Genomic DNA, 22,134 nt, shown 5'->3' with positions numbered 1-22,134 from the left:
AGTTCCAAGTTCTTACTGAACAGGTAGCTTAAAAGCTTTCTTAAGAAAAAGGAGCAGGCGACCAAATAATTAAGACAGATACACATTTTGCACAAAGAGAATATGAAGACAGAAAGCAAGTAAATCTCTAAGAAAATGTTTTGAATGATGATTGAAACTTAGGTCAAAGTTTAGACCACGGTTGATGATGAAACAACCTGAAGACAAACACACACTATAAAAACCGTGACCATGGGGGTAAATCTGAGAGCCAACAGCAACTGAAAAGCTGGTCTCATCTGTACCTGCCTCTGTCAGCGTCAACTTCTCCATTTCTTTTCACTTCCAGATTCTACCTTAAACATTCCTGATATCCAACTGACACAGAATTTGAAATAATGACATCTTGCATGATACCCAAATTTTCAATGGCATTGACAGACTCAAAGATGAAAATATAAGCTTTTAACTTTGCAGCTAATGAAAAGTATTATAGTAACTATATCCTTTAAAACACAATATGATTTTAAAAAAATGAATTGCGTAAATGTAAACATTTAATATAATAATCATATGTGTAGCTTTAAAGAACATAAAGAGCCCTGGCTGATGTAGGCCAGTGGATTGAGCACGGTTCGATTCCCAGTGAACCAAAAGATCGCAATTCGATTCCCAGTCAGGGCACATGCCTGGGTTGTAGGCAAGTTCCCAGCAGGGGCCAGTTCCCAGCAGGGGACACAAAAGAAGCAACCATATATTAATTACAAAAAAAAAAAAAAAAAAGAACATAAAGATTTACCCTGGCCAGTGTGGGTCAGTGGATTGAGTCCCAGCCTGTGAAGCAAAGGGTAGCTGGTTCGATTCCCAGTCAGAACACATGCCTGAATTGTGAGCCAGGTCTCCAGTAGAGGGTGTGTGAGAGGCAACCAAACACTGATGCTTCTCTCCCTCTCTTTCTCCCTCCCTTTCCCTCTAAAAATAAATAACTAAAAATATTTAAATAAGTGAATAAATATAATAGTTTCTAAAGGAGAACATAAAGATTTTACTCCATCATCTAAATCGTTTCACACATCTATCTATAGTTGTTATTCCTAAGACTTTCATTTTGCTGGTTGACTCCAAACAACTTCTAGAAGCCTGTGATTTTCCTGTGGGTATAGACATTTCCAAAATGATCTCCTCTGTGTGTTTTCCACAGTTTGTGGAAGCTTAATTAAATTTTTTAATTACCAAACTATTCCAAATATATATCAAAATACTTAAATAGTTGTGTTTCATTTAGATCAAAGCTCTGAATGCTGATTTTTTTCCCCTTTGCTAATATAGTTTTAAATATGAAGACAAATGTATATGGACATGTTACAAGCTACCTTCTTAGTCCAACTTTTTTTGAACCTTCTCCCGAAATAATAAATACATATACTTTGTGGTATGAAATCTTTAAAATAATTTTTATTTTATTATTGCTGTTTTTACCATATGTGTTCAATAATCCCTCTCCCAGAATTGTATTGGCTCATTTCATTCTTTGTCTCATTCTCAAAAAGCCTATTTCAAACCCTTCATAAGTCCTGGCTATTAGAAACAAGTTTCAAAGAATACATCAAAACCAAGATCAAACAGTCTTAATAGCACTCTGGTATGTTTCAATACCAAGATTAAAATTCACAGAGTACACGGACAGCCTCTTGGTCTTTGGCAAGTAGAACAAAATAACAAAGATAAATTTTTAGTGGCATGCTATGATGAAGACCAATGCTGTTAGCAAATTTCAGAGATATACAATCAGAAAAACCTTTTCCCATAAGCATATTTATGGACAAAGTTATTAATCAATATTGTTAACCACACGGATAATTTAAATGTCACTATGCTCTAAATGCTACTTGCAAATCTCTAAGTGCTTTGAGGATTACAGATGGTGACTTATTGCTCTAAATTTAACTGGTAACTTCTGTTCTTTTATATGTCCATTGGGTATTCAATCCGTTTCTTTCCATTTTTCAGTGAATAGAGACAATTTTTCATTTTTAAAAAAAACAAGAGAATTACCCTATAATTCTTTTAACTTCTGTTTTCCTAGAAATACTCACTGCTCAAATTATCACCATATGCAATTATTTTTCTGGGTTTTCTCTAGAACCAGTGAAATCTAAGGGTTTCTTTTTTATTTAATTATTGTTCAAGTACAGTTTTCTATTTCTCCCATCCCAGCCCACCCCCCACAGTGCTCCCCACCTCCCTCCCATTTCCACCCCTGTTAATTTTTGTCCATGTGTCCTTATACTTGTTCTTGTGAATCCTTCCCCTTTCCCCCTGAAATTCCCTCCCCTCTTCCCTCTGATCCCTGTCTGCCTGTTCTCTATTCAGTGTCTTTGGTTATATTTTGCTTGCTTGTTTGTTTTGTTGTTTAGGTTCCTGTTAAAGGTGAGATCATATGGTATTTGTGATTTCTTTTAAATGTTTCTTCAAATATTCAAAGCATTACAGCTCATCGCCCATGTGCTCATACCCCTGCTAGTGCCATCATGGGCCAAACTTCCAAATCTCACTTTGGAGTCAGATCTCCCCTTTGGCCCTTGCCCTCAGTCCTCCATTCTATTTGCCACCAATCACTGTCAAAACCAGCTTTGAAATAGGTCTCAAATCTCACTTCTCTCCATTTCCACTATCGCTAAGTTCAAGTTCTCTCTACTGTCACCTGATCCACAGCCCCTTCAACTGCTGTCCCTACCTCCAAATTCTCCAAACTCTAGCACATTCTGCCCATAATATGTCAAAAGCACCTTCCTAATGTAAATCTGAGCATCTAATAGGCTTAGATGTCTCCTGAGCAACTGAGGACCCTGGGAGAGGTTCACACATTTGCCAGGCCAGCTGCGTCATCAAGAGCTTGTTGGAGGAAGCAGGCTGACACCTCTGGGGGATGGGCTGGGGGATTGGCAGGGGGTTAGTATCCAGCAAAAAAGAAAAAAAGAGAGAGAACTCATGAATACAAAGAACAGCATGGTGATTGTGGAAGGGAAGGGGGATGGATGGAGGTACAAGAGGGCACAGGGTGATAAACAATAATAGAAAAAAATACAATAAAATTTTAAAAGGAAAAATAAAAACAGAAAGCAAAAAGAGCTCGTGAAAACAAAGATTCCAACATTGCTTCCAGAAAATCTAATTCAAATGATCTGAAGAGAAGCCTGGGCATCTGCTTTCTTTAAAGGCCTGTCAAATAACTCTCACGTCGCTGGAATCAAAATCACAGGTCTGGAGGGAAAGTCCACGCTCCTCCACGCCCTGACCTCACCTAAAGTTCTGCCTCACCTACAACAAGTTCCCTCTCAGCCACCAACAAGTGCGGTCAAATCACATCACGATCTGGTACCTCCATGTGGTGTGGTCCTTCTGGCAGGGAGACATTTCCAGACTCCTACTATATCTCCCTGGCCCGACTGGGAGAGCCATTCTGAGTGTACCTTTTTCACCCGCAAGGGCCCTCATGCTCTTTTACTCTTGATGTTTCCTCGGCCCACAACTCAGGCCTCCCTGGGACAATTTAATTGCTTGTGCTGACCTGCTCACAAGTCCTGGAGTCAGCAAGCATTTTCTTTTAAGGGTCTGAGAGCAAAGACTTCGCTTTGTGGTTTCATTGGCAAGTACTCAGTTATGCAGCTAAAGCTCTAAAGCAGTCATAGGTAATATATAAATAAATGGGTGTGGCTGTTTCCAATAAAACTTTATTTACAAAAACAGAAGGCCAACTTGGGTCTTTGCTTGACAACCCTTACACTAAGCTATAAAGTTTTCATCTTTGTTTTCCCAGTGCCTAAGATACTTCCTGGCATAAAGTAGGTTCCATAAATATTTGATGAATGAAGAGTCATGAAAGAGTAACAACCGAACTAACAAATTCTGATGGGCCCCAAGTGGGACCAGCAAGGAAAAAAGCTCTCGGCACTCAAATACTGTATCTCACATACACACTCAAAGTAAAGAGGCTGGTTCATTTTTATCACACTCCTTTGTTGGCTCATTCTTGTAATTTGGAAAACAGAAGACTATATATATATATATGTTTCTAACTAAATAAATAACTACACTGCTAGGCTTATCTGCTTTCCTGCTCAAGCAGGGAAGAAAGTGCAGAGATTATTTTGTTTTTCACATCAGCCAAAGGAACACATGGTTAGAAGTCTTTTGCACAAGAGTGTCTGCAGACCACATGTTTGTTAAAAGCTCACACCCCAGGACCCCCTTCCAGCCACTGAACCAGAGGGGATGGGAGTAGGGAACAGAGAAAGCTGAATTTTGAATAAACGCTCCTGGTGATAGTTAGGTACACTGATGTTTGGCAAATATGGCACAAAATTTAAGAAAGCCAGCAGACAAAGAGCAGACTTTTTAACACAGATTAAGTTAATTAATCAAATAGGCATACTGCACAAAATTTAACAAAGTCAACAGACAAAGAACAGCCTTTTTAAATACAGATTAGCTCAATTAATCAAATAGGCATATGAGAAGAAAGAGGAGAATCTTAAGAGGGAAATACACACACCTGAATCGAGCGCCAACACAGAGAAGGACAGAGAGGAAAATATTTAAAGCATAAAGTATAGGTTTAAAACACCTCCAGGTGGGCAGGGGTGAAAATGAAGAGCAAGAATGAAAAGCACGGCCCTGCCTTTCATCACCGGCTGCTTTTCCTAAGTCGTAATTAATGTAAATACAATATAAACATCACCATTACCTGGGGTTTCTTTGCACAATGGGGTTCTGCTGCTTTTTGGATACACTCCTAATTGCTGATTTCATGCCACACAGTGGGAGTTACCTTTAATGCGCAAACTCGACTAAAATATAGACCTTGGAAAAGAGAAGTTGTGGCTACTAAAGGCAGAAATCTCACAGAAATCTCCAGTTTCCTTTTAATTGCATGCCACTTCCAACAGATTAGCTCTAAAGTAAAACTTGAAAATGAAAATAGGAATTATCACCACAAAAATAAGAAAATTATATTAGTCGAGTTCTTAAAATGACTTTTCTATGAATCTAAAATGTAGCTTCCTTTGTTTAGAACCAGGGACAAAATCATTTTGAAAAAAGGAAATCATTCCAATGAAACAAAAGCCTGCCCATTCATTTCATGTGATCTTATGGGAATAGACGCTTTGAATACTTAAAGCAAATGCAGCTCCAACACAACAGAAGTAATTTATCTTTACTTTTTATCTTTAGTTTTGTAGATTTAAACCATGAGTAAAACGAATGGTTCATAAAAATATACTAACGTTTTTCAAAATGAGTCTGTTGCGACCATTAGGAACACCAAGCTCCGCCTTGGAAGCACTCAGGCTTTAGACTTAGCTTTTGGTCATCAGCATGCTGACTATAAAGCCATCCTATGTGTTGTACAAACAGTGTAGAGAAATACCTTCCTATAAATGAAAATAATCTGTTAGTTATAATCCAATGCAAGGCCCATGCAAGGCGCACAGTGGGCTGGTGCTCACATCACGTCAGGTGTGCAAGGAACCTCAGGCATCCCTATGCCCCTAATTCTTGATATGCTTATAATGTTACCATTTTGTGATGCAACTTTAATAGAATTAAAAAATTTCATTTCCAAGGACAAAAATCATTATATTTGTTGTCAAACATGATGATTCCCTGACCCAAATACTGGGTCCATTTCACCACCTTCATCGTGAGCAAGTGGCCCACAAGGGGACCGTGTGAGAGCTTATGGGTGAATGTTCTCACTGTGCCCTTCAATTTATGTGCTTCTATGACACTGACCTTGTCAGAGAAGGGTGAGATCATCAGAAATCAAGTTATAGGAAGAAAAGTACTAAAAAAATTTTAAAAAAAAGCTGAAATCAACTCCTCTTATGTTTGATGAGAATCTCTTTTCCTTGATGATGTATACAGCTTTAGGCTTTATAAAAAATATGGCTAGTTTGTAAATGCCCCACACTGGGTACAGACCAAGTCAGGCACCATTTGGACTGATGCTTAAAGTTAGCACAGAATCACTTGTCATCCTTACAATGAACTGGAGGCATTAAAGACCATCAGATTCATTTGGAGAATTAAAATGTAATCACCCTTCCTTACATGTGTTGTTACAACCCCGAATTCTGGAAACTTACACTTGTGCCTACTTTGTGGTTATTACTATCATTACATTCATAATTACCTGTTCAAATATCTCTAAACCACAAATATTCCTTCATTCTGGAATATATATATGTTATACTACATTATATATGTATATATATGTATTTATACATAAGTACATACATATGCATTTATATATATATAAATAAAATGAGAACTGCTTTAAGTAGGTTTTGGGGCAAAAATATGAAAATTATTCATAAATATTATCCCAATAGTATAAACCAATAGAAATCAAATACTATAAAGAAAAAAACTAAAAAGGTTAACTGTAAGTATTTCTGAATTGTGTTTTTTCTTTATGCTTTACTGTATTTACCATATTTTCTAGAGTGACAATGTCTGAGTCTCTCATCACTGAAAACACCCACCAACATTATTAATTTTTGGGTAGAACAGAATATGAGTGTTAATGCTTTTAAAATATCCTGAAAGATAATGTGCTCCTTGAAAATTGGAAATTTAGGGCTTCGTCCAGAAAATATATGAATCCAGAGGCAAGGACCTTCTGGCACTACCCAACCCCAATCACCCATGGAAAGGTTTTTCTTTTGAAGCACAGTGAACTTCTTTTTGCAAAGAGCACAAAGAATTTTTAACTGAATTCAATTTTCAGAAACTGGTATAAAGTGAAATCATCCAGTAAATGGCTTTACAATGCCTACTGCTAATATGAAAAAAAAGACTCATATTTTTCTACCAATCATATGTTTAAACCATTCCAGATTTCTAAAATATATACCTGCTATCTAAATCTATTTTGCTAGGTCAAGCCCTCCCAAAAAGGAATCTGAGGGCTGCATTATTTTTTAAGTTTTATAACTGGCTCACACTCCTTCTCAAGCATTCTGAGTCTAATACCACCAAGTTTTCCAGGTAAATTTCCTGCTCTTATGCAGTGATAACTGCAGAAATATACATATGCATATGTATGCCACAACTCATAGGTACCCACAGAGCCCCCTACCACTGTGGGCTTACTGGGTGCCTGCTACTGTGACAATCACTTTTTAGGGATTATTTCATTTAATCCTCACAACTGCTGAAAGGCATAGAAATAATTCTATCACTTTTAAAAATGAGGAAGTTAGACGGAAAAGGGCTCAAGGTCATGCAGCTGAGCAAATCCAACCATCTACCTTTTCTTTTGTTTGTTGAGTGTCTACAATGTACTATGCACTGTACTAGAATAGAAAATACAGCCCATGTTCTAGGATTGCTTATCTGAGATGCAAGTTTAACTGCATATCCTGGACTTTTATGTGCTAATCCTATCGCTCCTGGCCACCATGCCATATAGCCTGCTAGGTCGACCCGGAGGCTAGTCCAATCCCTCTCAGCATAGCTGGGCTAGGACTGGGGTGAGATGAGGTAGATGGAGGCATCCAAGAATGCTGAGGTGGAGATTCCCGAAGACACTGGGAGGAAGACTTCCAGGAACACTGGGATAGAGATCTGCAGCAATGTTGCGATGGAAACCTCCAGGGCCACCCGGATGGAGACCTTCAGAGCAAGTGTTCCCCCGGAATAATGTCAGGCACTGTCTCCAGACAAGATGGACTATGAGATGTCTCTTCTAAGCCCCACTTTGCTCCATGGCTTCTCACGTTCATTAGGAGTCTGTGTGCCATCGACCAAACGCCAGCCACCAGCAGAGTGTATGCACATGTGAGGCACTGCCTGCTCCACCTCCGGAAACAATGGAGAGTCTTTTGAGTCAAACTCACAAGAAAATCTTATCCAAAGTTCTTTAGAGTTGAATGAGGGGTTTTTGACCCAGCTACACCAGTCAGGGTCATATTAGCCCCTGCTAATAACAGGAGGGGGCCTGTTTCCTCCTTGGCTACGGGAAAGAGTTTGTCTTCCATAAGGGCTAGGTTAGGTATTTAGAGGCTGCACTCCTTTGTGTCTTTGCTCAACTGTATGTATCTGGGATGAATTTGCCACAACTCCTGCTACAACTCATACCCCCTCTGTTCCCTGAAGTTTCCTCCAGATGCAGAGAGGTGCGTATACAAATCAAATCCTAGAAATATGCATACAGAGACACCAGCCATCTCAGAGTTTTTACCAGGAGGAGAAACAAAGATAATACAGACACATCCTCTCCACCATTTGGTAAGTCACTATATGAAAATGGAGGGTGGAGGAAGGACACCAAGCAAGATATAATACATTAAGTACACTAATAAAGGTAGATAGCAGGTGTCGTCTAACAGAAATTCTAATAAGACCACACAGAGAAGAAAATGTAGCAGATCAGGCCAGAGGGAGGAGCCTTGCGCTGACGTCCTTAACTACAAATTCACTGAGTAGATATTTGGGGTGGGATGGGTAGGCAGCTAATATTTCAGAAAAGTAAAAGGCAGAATACCAAAGGCAAGAAGGAGAATGGTTTACTTTTTGGGTAACATAAATAATTCCACATGCCTGGACTGGGTGAGAATGGAAAAGGTGAATCTGTTAAGAGATGTGGGACCACGAGGCAAAGGAGCTGGTGGACCACACCAAAGAGCCAGCGTTTACCCAATGGCAGCTACTGAAAGTGGATATTTAAAAAAATGACATTAGCCATGGCCTGCTGAAGGAAGAGAAAATCTGGAGGGTAGCAGACCAGTTAAAAATCCTCGCTACAAACAGTCCAGCTCCCAGGGATGGAATTTTATGAAAATTGGCATCAGAAACCCACCAAGCATCCCCAGTGGGCTGCAGTAAAGCAAAAGCACACCAAGTGAGCCCATCCAGTCCCCACTCACTGTCCACCCACAAATATCAAAAGAGGTTCGGGTGGCATGTTCAGTGGCAGGAACTAAATCAACTTCTGTCTATTCACTTAGAGTTAGAAACACACATCTTAATATCTTCAGGTATCAGATGGATGCACAAAGGCTCCTTAAGATCTGACAGCGACAACAATGACCCTAGAAAATGTTCGATGTCTGTCTTGAATGCCCGGAACATAAGCCATATTTAGCTTCACTAAGGTCTATACGGAAACTGCATAACTTCTCTGCTAAGAAAGGTATGTTTCATAATCTAGTAAATTTGGGCGAAAGAGATGTGAGCACTCCACCGCCCAGAGTGCTGTGCCTGGATGCCACAAGGGTCCAAATCTGCAAATTGCCTCTCTCTTCTAGTTCCATGTCATATTTCCTAAGAGATGGATATAAAGTGCTTTTTTATACACCATCTTCAAAATACACTGGCAGGATAGATGATTTGAAGGCAGGGATTATACAGTTTGCTGAGGAAGTCTTGGTAAATACGAGGGAAAAACTCAGATCTGTGCTGACAGTGTTCCAATGGCCTCAGTGTCAAACTGGAAGGTCAAATGCTGACCTGGATATAAACAGTAGCAACTTCCTTGAATTCTCAATTAGCAGGTTAATGGTGTATCATCATCACATGGGCCAGAATGAGCACGACGGTGTCTTGATCTGCAGAATTTTGCTGAGGAATTTGGTGAGAAGTTCAAAACATGGTTTCTGGAGTCTAACTGTCTGGGTCTGAAACGTGGGTCCAGACCCACGTTTCCCAGGACCACAATAAACGTGTCCCAGGACCATGTATTTATCCACTTCCTGCCTCGATTTCCTTTTCTCTAAAATAGGGATATTGACAATACCTACGTCTCAGGATTCATGAGAGGGAAAAGGGAGTGAATTCATGTTAGAACAGTTCCTGGCACGTGGGGAGGGCCCAATAAATGCACGCTGTAAAAAGCAGTAGTCATCCTATTATCAGCAGCATACTTTATGACACTCACACTGTATTTCACTCTTAGAAGAATTATTACTGAGCACTCATCAATTATGGAAGAGCGGCCCACGTGTAAATGCACAGATGTAAAACAAAGTCCAAAATGTAAGATCTCTCACCTTGCTCCTACAACAAGTTCTTTCTGTCCTGGGTCAAATGTTAACTGCGAGAAATCCACAGCATTCTTCGCTCTGAACTCCCGTAACCAGGGGCCAATTTCTAAATAGGAAAAATAAATAAATGAAAAGATAAAAATGAATGATTTTTCTTTTAGGGACCACAGAGAGTGCACTTCAGGTAGCAAACATTACATTTCAGAGAGGATTTAAAGGTCCCCTGAGGTGACTGTTGAGGGGCCACTGGAAGTTTCCATCAGGATGTCACATAATCCACACTGAGAATGTGTAAAGCACAAAAGACAGCCACCCAATAAAAAATGAGCAAGGCACCCATGCTTGGTTGTGATTTACAAGCCAGATGTGCATTTTCCCATTGGCTCTGGGCTGGGCAGAAAATAACACATTATTCACAGAAAAGACCATTTCCTGTGCAACTTGACAGGAAAGAGCTAAAGACTTGGAAAAAAATCACAGAAGCCCTCTGTCGGAACGAGGACAAATATAGGAGCACCATTTGCCTTCTTTCAAAGACGATGTTCCATACCCCATCCTTTATCCTTTGGGTTTCTGTTTTGACCTCATGGTTAAACTTGTCCTTCCTAGATGAGAAATCCACAGTTACTTCTAGGCCTCATTTGCATTTTTTCTAAGGGAAATTAAGAAAGAGCTACTCTTTGGAGAGGGTTTTTTTTTTCTATAAGGACTATTAAATGGCCTTCAACCTAGAGTCCTATTCTTTTTTTCTGATAAAATGACAGTATTCAAAGAGGACTGTAATGTTGCTTCTTAAACCTTTTTGTACAATTCATTGGCTTGTTTCTGACACTAAAAAAATAGTCAGTGATTTTCCTGCCATTTGTGCCACACCTTACAATCAGCCCTGACAATTAACCATGCTGTCGGATCAGGATCATCTCTTTCTCTCGGATTTAACACTGAATAGGCACGTGACAACTGTCAAATCAACAAAGTGACTCACTTGAGAGGGAACGTGTGTGTAGCACAGGGATAATCTGTTTCAACAAAAACAGATGCTAAAGACATCTTATATGAAAATATATATGCACGTCCCATAAAAATGTGTTTGTTGATGTAATTGAGATGCATTATTTTATTTTTTAATTTTTTTGAGAGAGAAAGAGAAACATTGATTTGTTATTCCATTATTTATGCATTTGATTTGTTATTCCATTATTTATGCATTCTTTGGTTGATTCTTGTATGCGTCCTGACTGATCAAACCCACAACCTTGGTGTATCAGTACAACGCTCTAACCAACTGAGTTACATAGCCAGAGTGGATTATTTTCCAGAAATAACTTTGTATAACAAATATGGCATTTCTCTACTAACAGTTATTGAGGAAAGAATGACATGAACTGAAAGTTCTATTCTGCTTAAAGAAAAGAAAGGTTGAGTTATGTAGAGAACAGTATTTATTTGGTTTTTGAAATTTTCATGTTTATAGTGTCTTGATTATTTTTAGTAATTTATATAATTTTTTTCACCTCATAGGCAAGTCAATTGAAACAAAATACGTATTTATAGTCAAGCATGTAAAAGGCAATGGAGCTATAAAAGGTTATTAATAAATGGTCCTTCAAACCATTTAATAACTCAGTTAGGGAGCTAGTACTAATATCTTCTTTAAACACAGTATTTATAAATACAGGTGTTTATGAGTATTTACACAGTTACAGAAATATTCATACATAGGAAGTAGAGATGATTTGAGTCTTAGGTAAAACAAAAGGAAAGATCTGAATTAACTCATTTTCCACACACTTATCTTTCTATTCATTGAGAAGAATTGAAAGAGAGTGACCAACAGGAACCAGAATGAAGATACATATTTTGGGGTTTAAAACCTATACTGAGCAATGGTTATACCACTTCCTAAAATACAAAAATAATAAAAGGAACCATGCAGAGAGGGGAAAATGAAGCACATAGTTCTGCCAATATTCAGTTTTCCTTATTTATATTGCTCATGAGCTTCCGCACTAGAAATCTACATTTTTATAGTTCACACTCCATCCAAGCTGGGTAACCTGCATGCTCTCTCTGTTTTTGACTTTCGTGTGCCTTCCTCCACCAGGTCGGCCCAGCTCAACGTGCACATCACAGGGTTTTCCCTCCTACTGGATGCCAGCAGGGCCTTGGGGCAAAATTCCTGCACCAACCCATCTAACTGAAAATATGCCTGCAGCAATACATACCACCTCACCTTTCCCTGGGAGATCAGAACCATCATGCTCCATCTTTCTTTGCTAATCAGTCCCTACTATCTGGTTTCAGTCCCATCTCTTCCCTTGTCTTTAGTCCACTCCCTAAATTATCTCTTCCATTCTCTAATTAATATGCAATGTTATAAAGCTCCTCACCCCTTGCTGTAAGAATATGCATACCCCCCATTAAAAAAATTACAAACTTTTAAAATTATATTCTTTTAATCAGAGATTAGATTTTAATTAGAGAGATTATTAGAGTTTCAAACACCAGACAAAATACATATATACTCTCAAGCACAGAATGTAGGAAAGGGCTACAGGCTCGGTTTTACCAACTCCTTAAAAAACATATAACTGCAATTTTGTACAAATTATTTCCGAGACTAGGCAAAGAGGTAAAGCTTTTCTTCTCTCTGCAGTTTTAAGGCCATTATGATCTTGATAATTTTGATACTAAGGCTAGACAAGGACATTATGAGGAAGAGAAATCATAGGCCATCTCATTTAAGAACCCAGCTGAAACACTCTTAAGAAAATAGCTGTATTACCATAGCACACACACACACACTTTTTCATATGGGTAGGTTGAATTCAGAAAAACAAGGATGGCTCAGAAAAGCTTAGCATCCGAAAATCTATTGGTAGAATTCACCACCACGATTACAGAATTCAATAGTAGCATGAAGGTTTATTGATCCTGCTTTCTAAGGAATCAGAAAATGAACAGTTAGAGACAGACTCCTAAGAAGAGGGAGGAGAGTGCAGAGTCAGGAGAAGAGAGAGCACCAGGGCAGGTGGTGGTGAGTATGTATGCTGAGCAGAGGCCCAAGAAAGGTTGGGGAAAGTCAGCGGGTCAGGGGAAGAGACACAGAATCTGGTCATTAGGGAGATATAATTTTCAATAATGTCGACTTCTTTATACATGCTCATTTCCCCCAGATAAAGGGTTCACCTTTTCCTTCTATCCATCTGTTCTGATGGTACCAAAAGAACCATATGATGGAATGAGACTTAAATATGGCAGCCATTATGAGCCTTGTTTGGAAATTAAATAGTAACATAAAATCTATAAATTTGAATTGAATACTTTATAGATAATTTTTAATAATTGACAGTAATTATCCTAGCTAATCCATTCATCTCACAAATATAATTGTTAAAATATGGACTCTGACAATAATTTTCTATTGCAAAATTAGCTGCAATTAATCATATTGCCTTCTCTTACTACATAAGCACCAATATGATTTTTTAGTAGGTCTATCAAAAGCATACTGATTCAATTTTTAAAAGAACCCAGTGTCATGGCTTCAAGAAAAATTACTTGTATAACTATGTATCCAGTATTAATAAATTTGGTCCAAAAAATTGGAATCTATAAACTAGAGACTGGCCTAACAGATTCAAATTAGTCACCCCCAACCCCCAAAATAAGAAAGCAAAGAGTGAAAGTCGCTCTCTCTTTTTTTTTTTAAAGTAAACACTCTAAAGCTATCCAAGGTAAGGATGGTTACAAGCCAAGAAAACCTTTCAGAGCCTGATAAGATCACAGGAAATTCTGCTGATGAAAAACAGCACCCTTCCAAAAGCTGACAGCCGTTCCCCAAACCAGACTGATGGCCCCTCCAGGGGCCACAGCCCTGATCGACAGGGACTGGCTGATTTGTGGGCAGATATTGAGTGAGAGACCTCTCTGGTGAAATAGGGGTGGCTATGCATACCCTGAGCTTTATTCTTTTCTCCTTCAAACTTTAGTCAATGAAGGAATCAAGAAAACAGGCTGGCAACACTTCTTGGGGAAAATGAGACCCAAATTGGAAATTGAGTCACAAGCTAAACAAGGAAGGGGCAGGGGATAGATAGTGGGAAAAGGCACAGAAGCACAGGTAATAACAAAATGTACAAAAATATAAGTGCAAATCAAGGCTTACTGTTTCCAATACTCATGAAATCATATTTTGATTTAATCTACATCTACTGCTACACATGGTGATAATAGCAAAGCTGACAACATGATTATAGGTAAAGCAGCCAACAAAAATGGATAACATTTAAACAGTGCATTCCACCAGCTAGATGCTACTCTATGTAATTTACGCATTTTAATTCTTATATTTCTAACACCCACCCTATTATAGGGCAAGTAGGTGAGGAAACCAAGTCTCATTGAGGTCAACAGCTAGTAAGATTCAGCTCCTAACTTTGGAACTGGTATTTTTAGCCACTATGCTCTACACTTAAACTGAAGTAAATCAGAAGTGTACCTTCCTATGTGACTTTTTTTTTTAATCAGTTTATTGATTCTAGAGAGAGAGAAAGGGAAAGAGAAACATCAGTATGAGAAAGAAACTGCATCCCATTCACTCCCCAACTGGGGATCAAACCTACAACATAGGTATGTGCCCTGACCAGGAATTGAACCCCAATCTTTTGGTGTATGGCATGAGACTTCAACCAACTGAGGCACATGGGTGAGGACCCTGTGTGCCACATTTTAAAACTAAAGGAAGAAAGAAAAATCTATGACCTCTTCATTTGGAAAAGGAGTTTATTCTGATATACTCCTATACTGTTTCATAAAAATTGCCACCCATAGTTGGGTTTTCAGCTATGGGCTACAGAAGGCACTGTCTCCCAAAGCCAGCTACCATGTCGACCTGTAAATATAACATGTGTTGTTTTTACTGTTGTTATTATTAATAACAATAACCTACAAGTCAGTTAAGCTCTACAAGAAAAAGTATTTACCATTTTCACTTGTAAGGTTTTATGATCCGGGAAGGGTGTTTACATACATAAGGGGGAAAACAGTGTCAATACCCATTATTGATCTGCTTTATTGGAAGGAAGAATTCCACATTCTGGAATGAGAAGGAGGGACAAGAAGGGGAATGAGCAATGGCTGGATTTCTAAGCAGTCTGAGCCACTCAGCTGTAATACAGGGGAACAGGACACTGCTCTGAAAATGCATTAGCTGGGTTCTCACCTCCTCCAGAGGAGGGAGGTGACAAGGGCCCTTCTGCTGCTGGGGCCTGGCAGAGCAGGAGAAGAAATGAGTGTACTCTCAGCTGGGCATTCTGGAAGTTCTCCTTGCCTGCCCTTCCCCCAAATTGTGAAAGGAACCGTCCTTTCTCAAAGATACCTATTACTCTTTAATGTTGGCATGCATCTCCCTTCTACAGATTTCATTTTCAGCTTCAATGCATTACATAAACCACCATTCAACCTAAAAATATGAGCTAATAATATGAGTGAAAAACAAAGAAGTGGAATTTTAAAAAGCCCTAAGAAGAACAGCATGGTGGGACTATTGGTTTACCACACTGCTACCTGACTGCTACCCTTTTCTTCCTCTACCCCCCCCCCCATCTGCTTTTCCAGGCCTGTTCCTCCAACTGTCACAGCAAGTCCCTTGCGCTTCTGGCAGGAGGTCAGCAGCACCCTCGCGCTGTGTTTCACCTCCCAAAATACAGCACATCAGGCTTTCAGCTACCTGAGTCCTGCCTGGAATTCTACAAGTGATGATACCTGATTTCAGTCCTGTGGACAAAAAGAAAGGGGGTGGGGAGTTTCTATGGAAAGAAACCTCACACAGGGTGATCCGATTGTAAATTTCTTTTTTTTAAATCATTTTATTGATGTTTGAATACAGTTGTCTCCATTTTCCCACTGCCACTTTCCCGCACCCCACCCTCTCCCTTTCCCACCCTCAACCCTACAACTCTTTGGCTTTGTCCTTGGGTCCTTTATACTCGTTCCTTGAGGACCTTTTCCTTCTTTCCCCATTACTCCCTCCCCACTCTTTACAGTCATTTTGTTCTTTATTTCAGTCTCTCTGATTATATTTTGCTGGCTTGTTTAAGTCACAGTGGGTAGTCATGCCCTGGGTATATAATTGTTTTAGTAAAAGGTTTATCTTTGCCTTAAGCACTTAGGTTAACACACCTTTGAAATAAGTGTCCCCACCCTCAATAAAGCCCATAATCTTGTTACTCTGTAATACAATCCCTGCCTTACTTCCGCCCACCTCCACGGAATCTTCTAAAAGTTCCCACCTTAATTTCAAGTGCATAAAAGAAGTTGCAAAACTGTTATGTTCTCAAGCATTTGAGATCTTGCTTCCTGGCAACCGTGACTTTGGCTCAAATAAAATTTTTCTACAGGTTGGGGTATTTCTCACTGTGACAGTCCCAAAGCCTTATGTGTGTTTTTTGAATGGCAGGAGAAAGCAGAATGAGTCACAGGAAAGGAAATACACAAATTCAAACACTTGGATGCTTGTGAAAAAAAGATCACAACTGATGTTTCTTATTTACACTCTTTTTTACCGTCTATATTTTCAGTGTTTACTTGGTTTTAGAAACTGTGTTAGATCTTTTTGGTTAACAATTTCTTATTTTGTTTAATATTCATAACACTATAAAGCAAGATCTATAAACTTTCTTATAGAAAAGAAATAAAAACAAAAAGCCCTGAGATTTTGGCAAGTTACATATCTTGCCAAATGTAACATACATGGTAAGCAGATAAGCTGAATTGAAATCCAATGTAGGACAAAAATATTCCCATAAGGTCCAAATTTAAAATCAATCATCCAAGGAATGTATAAAATACATTAACCCTTAGCACATAGTATTATAATATAGCATGAAATAATTTCTTTAAAATAGCAGTTGCCACTCACCAAACGAGAGCAAAACTGGAAAAAGGAAATGCTGGTAATTTTCAGATGGGGGATAAGGCATGAACAGCCCAGTTTGCTCGCTAGGCAGGCAGGGCCCAAGCGGAAAAAGCAAGGTCCCAGGGCAAAGCAGGAGAAAACCAGGGTCCGTCAAATACAACGAGGCATCCAAGGAAGATCCCAACAGTGGAAAATGTATCTCCTTTATCATGTCTTTTCCAAGAGAAGTCCTGGTAACATCAGCTCACTTAGAAATAGGCAAATACACTCCACCTAACTTTAGCTTTGCAGAAAGGTTGAAAAAAATGCAAACCAATTTTCTTCCTACAAATGTTTTAAGCTGAATTATTTTCTCTGTAACTCCTATCTAGGACTCAGTAGAATCAAAATAGTGCCAGCAGACATGACATTGCCTATCCCTGCAATGGATTTTATAGTTGATAAAGCTAAGAGCAGAGGAGTTACAATGACCTCCCCAAGCCACCTGGCAATGAGTGGCAAATCCTAGTCCTGTGACCTCTTTGCCACGCTGTATCTTCGCTATCATAGCACTTGTAGTATATTAAGGGACTAAAATTCTATACCTAGATTTAGGTACAGTATATTCATATAAATGTGTGTATGAATGTATATGTAAATACCCATTTATTTACAGATACACACATGTACATATATAAATAGGTACATATAAATAAGCATATACTTGCATAAGCTAGATACAGATGTACATATCATTATACATAGTTATGGCTAGATAGTAATCAATATGTTCATTCACATATATATATGTTTCTATACATGTGTATTTGCATGAGTATAACAAGATATTTTATGTGTGTGTGTGTATATATATATATAATACATACTAAAGACCACAGTAGGGAGTGAGAAAATGGTCTCAAAATTTTGCTAAATAGGAAATGCTCAAAATGTTCCAATGATGTGGCTTTTTCTTTAAAATAAACCAAAATCATTTAACAATAAAGAATTAGAAAAATTAAAACACTTTATATGAGTAAAAGCAGAAAGGATCCAATGTATCAAGAATGCATAAAGCATCTTTTATTGACCTTCTTATTATGAGCACAACAGCTTTCTCACATCTTGTTTGCCTTTAGTTGCGTATCTGCTTCACACGAGTTCAGTGTTTATCATGTCCCTTCATATTTCCTTTGCAGTGACATGTAACAGACTTAGTCCATTTTTCATGCAGAAAAAAACCCACAAACTGCAAGTTTTGCAAAATATCTGTGCTCTGGAATTGGGCTCTTCTGAAGTTCACTGCTTCATCTTGGACAGCCTGCCTACTGGATTTCTAAGAAACCAAAAGCTGTGATCATTCACTTTCATTAAAGCGTTCCTGATCTGGGTCTTCTTAATTCAAACACAGTTTGAAAACCACAAGTCTCATTTTAAGCTATGTTTCACAGCCTGGAATGCACAGTATACTATATACTCACAGTGTAAATAAGCACTAAATAATAACCACAGGTCTGTTAAATCATAGGAAAGAATGCAAACCCTATTCCAGAAAGGGCAGGGGCAGCAAGCCTGCATGGGAGGCAGCTGTAAGTTGAAAGCTGGCCAGGGGCAGGCTGAGAGTAAGCTTCACTCATTGAAGGGATCCGTGTGTGATTTTTGCTCACATAGTTTTCTCAAAGTTAGATTACTGTGGGATAATACAGAACTAAATAAACGTATTCGATATTTTTCCTGGGCATGCATTTTAAAAGAAACTTAGGACACAAAATTTCACTGCAATCCACTACCATCTCATGACAGTTGAAGTGTACTCCCATGCTGAAACAAGAGTGGGATTCAGGATTTCCACTGTTTCCCAAGTTTTCACTTGCTTGTGTGAATTTCTGACCTTAACCAGAAACACTTATTCAATCTCAGGACCTAATGCCAGTATTAGGTGGGTTCCAAGGTACTCCAGCGCAAGCAATTCTGAGTTGTCCGAGGGTTACCTGAGACACACCAGGCAAAGTATAAAGGAAATCTGTGGAAAGTTGTCAGTAAGCTAGGGCCAAACTCCTCCTGGCCAATTGGTGCTTCCTTCCCTTCATCTGTAACTTTTAAGATCACGAAAACCTATTTCATTATACCATCTGGAGCCATTTATTCCTAGTGACCTCAGGATAAGAACCAAGCTAATCAGTGGCAGGTATTCATTGCTGGATAATTCACACATAAGAAGCAATTTCTACATATCCATCCATCAAGACAGACTTTCTTTAAAAGGCTATACAAATTCCTAAGCCCAGACTCTCAAACTCCCGGACTAAACCAGCTCTGTCCTCCAGGCTATAAAGCTGGTGCCAGGACTGCCCTGCCTTAAACTCTGTGTGGTTTATAAGTACATTGCATCACCTACAGGAAACATTCCTGGTGTAGAAGGGTCTTAATTTTGCCTTGTGACCTGCAGCATATGACTGTAGGCTATAAAATCTAATTGCAAAATCTTAATGTTCTGCCAGAGGACATTAAAAAGTAATTTCCTTTAGATTTATAACTTCAGAATTACAAATGATGTTAATATGACTTAAAGTGTAAAAATGAACAATTTCTATTCAAGGGGCACTTAAATTATTCCAGGAGTGGCCACGTGCTTGCTGTATGAGCAGGGAAGAGCATTTGCCCCTGGGGAACCACAGGAGCTGCCCAAGGTAGTTTCAGGAAACTCTTAGAATCTAGGGCACGCAGTTTTAAAATGTTCCTACACTTCTTTCTGCCATGTGTCCAGGAATTGCCAGACCTTGGCCTTAACAAAATAAATCATTTCCTGAAGCTAATACCTCTTTCTCACAATTCACAATCAGTTTCTTCTCCCTCTATTTGCTAGTGGAAAATCACGTGTTCTCACCTAAGCCACTACCTCTACAGACCTCAGGGCTCAGGGGAAGAAGCAGAGACAAGCCAGGGTTATGTAAGAAAGTTTCCTTACCAAAGATATTTCAATGAGTCCCAAGGTGATCTTTTTGCCAAAGTACTAATTTCATCTGTGCAGCCCACATAGAATGTTTTCCAAGATAGACCAAGATTTTTCTAGGAACTTTAGGGTTAAGCATGAGGGCGATACACATCAAGAATACGGGGCAGCACAATAATTTATTTGGGTAGTCAACAAATGTTTTTGAGTCCCTTCTACATGGAAGAACCCCCCACAGGTACCAGCTATACAGGACGCAATGTGAGGCAGACCTCTGCCTCTGAGACATTTATAGTTTAGCTAGAAAAGATGAGACATGCACACCAGAGCGCTAAACCGAAGAAGAGAAAAGCTAGCTGGTCCCAAGGAAAGTGTGATGATAAATGTTCGGAGACATGCTGTCCGATATAAAGATAATATGACCTACACATGTAATGTTGAGTCTTCCAGTATATACGTGAAAGAAGTCAAAAAGCAGGTATAGTTCATTTAACCCAATATATCCAAGATATCATTTCAACATAGTATCAAAATAAAAATTGAGATATCTTCATTTCATGTTTCATGTGTATGTTCTAAGTCCCCAAAATCCGGCATGTATTTTATACTACTGTGCATCTCAGTTTGGACTAGCGACATCTCAAGTGCTCAACAGCCAATCATGGCTAGTGGCTACTCTACTAGACAGTGCATATCCCAGCCACTAAGAACAGGGCTTCCTTGGTAATATAGAGACATCGTTCTATTACATTCGTTACTGAAAAACAAATTAACTCTGTGTCTTCGCAGAACCGACACTGCAAATAAATCAGAGACTGAGGCCGACATATCTCTCCTCCATTCATCCAACGTTCATGGAAGTGGCATAGTCCTCAGAGTTTAGTCGACTTGAGTTTGAATCTTGGATGCAGAACCTTTATCTGTGGACTCTGAGGCCACCACTATTGCCTCATTTTTTTCCCTAGTCAACAATAGAGGAAAAATTTAAAAAAAAAAGTTTTAATGTTGAGAACAGTTTTAATGTTCAGAAGATACAAGAAACCTTGTTCATAAAACAATGACGCCTTAGTCCCCTTCAAAGTAGGTACCTTGGGGCCTCGCACAGTTCTCTGGGCATCTCTTCCACTATTCAAAACACTGCAAAATCCTTTGTCGGTATCACCATCAGCTCTCCCGTAGTATTTTCCTGAATCTAATCAATGGTCTGAAATCTCTTCCCTTTCAAAGGGATTTTAGTTTCGAGAAAAGCCAGAAGTCACAGAGTGCCAAATCTGGACTGTAACAGGGGCTGAGATGCCTGGGTGATTCAATGTTTCACCAAAAACTCTACATAAGATATGATGCATAACTGGGCGTGTTATCATAATGAAGCTGCCAACCAGCAGTTGCTGATAGCTACAGCAGTTTTTGTGATACTGCATCTCTCAACCAACTAAGAACATTGAGGTAGTACTCCTGATTAATTGTTTGATGCGGAAGGGCATACTCATGACGGACAGCACCTTCCCAATAAAAAAAACACAGTTAACATGACCTTGATCTTGATGCAACTCTGCTGTACCTTTTTTGGGTACGGAAAACCAGGCAACTTCCATTAGGAAGACTGGGCCTTCCTTTCCAGATCATAATAGCCATAGACCCACAATTCACCTCCAGTTATGACCTTCTTGAGGAAATTTGGTTAATTGGTAGCAGTTTGAATCAAGTCATTAGCAACTGCAGCATGACATTCCTTCTGCTCTGGTAGCAGAAGCCGTGGAAAAAATTTTGCCACAACACTTTTCATTATAAGATCCTGCATCAAAATCTCAGACACAGTTTTTGGAATCCCCAGAACAGCTTCCAGTTCTTGCACTCTCAGCCACTGATCTTTGTAGACTGCAGCCAATAAACATTCGGCATTGTCAGGTGTTCTGCTTGTTGCAGGCCTTCTTCCAACGGATTCTCGGCCATCTCTGAAGCACTTGTGTCCCATTTTTATTTGAGCTGCACTCATTGCATCAGCCACAAAAGTCTTCTGAATCATCCTAATAGTTTCCGTGAAGGAATGTTCAAGGTTAATGCAAAATTTGATGCCGACTTGTTGCTGTACTCACTCACTCATTTTGAATGTAACGGCCACACAGTACACATGTTCATTCAACAGCATCTACTTCCCCCACTGATGAGTACAGTTAAGTTGTTCATGCATGTGTACTACAGTCCACTCTCCTTAGCTGCCAGGTTACATCTGTGTCATGCAAACCATTCTTGTT

General features: G+C 39.2%; 1 protein-coding gene across 2 annotated transcripts in view; it reads right to left on the bottom strand.

Moving 5' to 3' along the window:
* Positions 1-22,134, bottom strand: part of SEMA5A (semaphorin 5A) — a 440,583-nt gene that overhangs the window by 231,215 nt on the left and 187,234 nt on the right. For both annotated transcript variants that reach the window (XM_053657221.1, XM_053657222.1), the window contains one exon: positions 10,035-10,134. In XM_053657221.1, the coding sequence (XP_053513196.1) occupies positions 10,035-10,134 (100 nt within the window). The remainder of the gene's footprint in view (positions 1-10,034; positions 10,135-22,134) is intronic.

The sequence above is a fragment of the Artibeus jamaicensis genome, unplaced genomic scaffold (assembly GCF_021234435.1).
Source record: "Artibeus jamaicensis isolate MK-2021 breed Jamaican fruit bat unplaced genomic scaffold, CSHL_Jam_final scaffold_369, whole genome shotgun sequence".
Lineage (NCBI taxonomy): Eukaryota > Metazoa > Chordata > Mammalia > Chiroptera > Phyllostomidae > Artibeus > Artibeus jamaicensis.
Note: the sequence above shows the minus strand (reverse complement) of the source record. Positions and strands in the feature narration are given on the sequence as shown.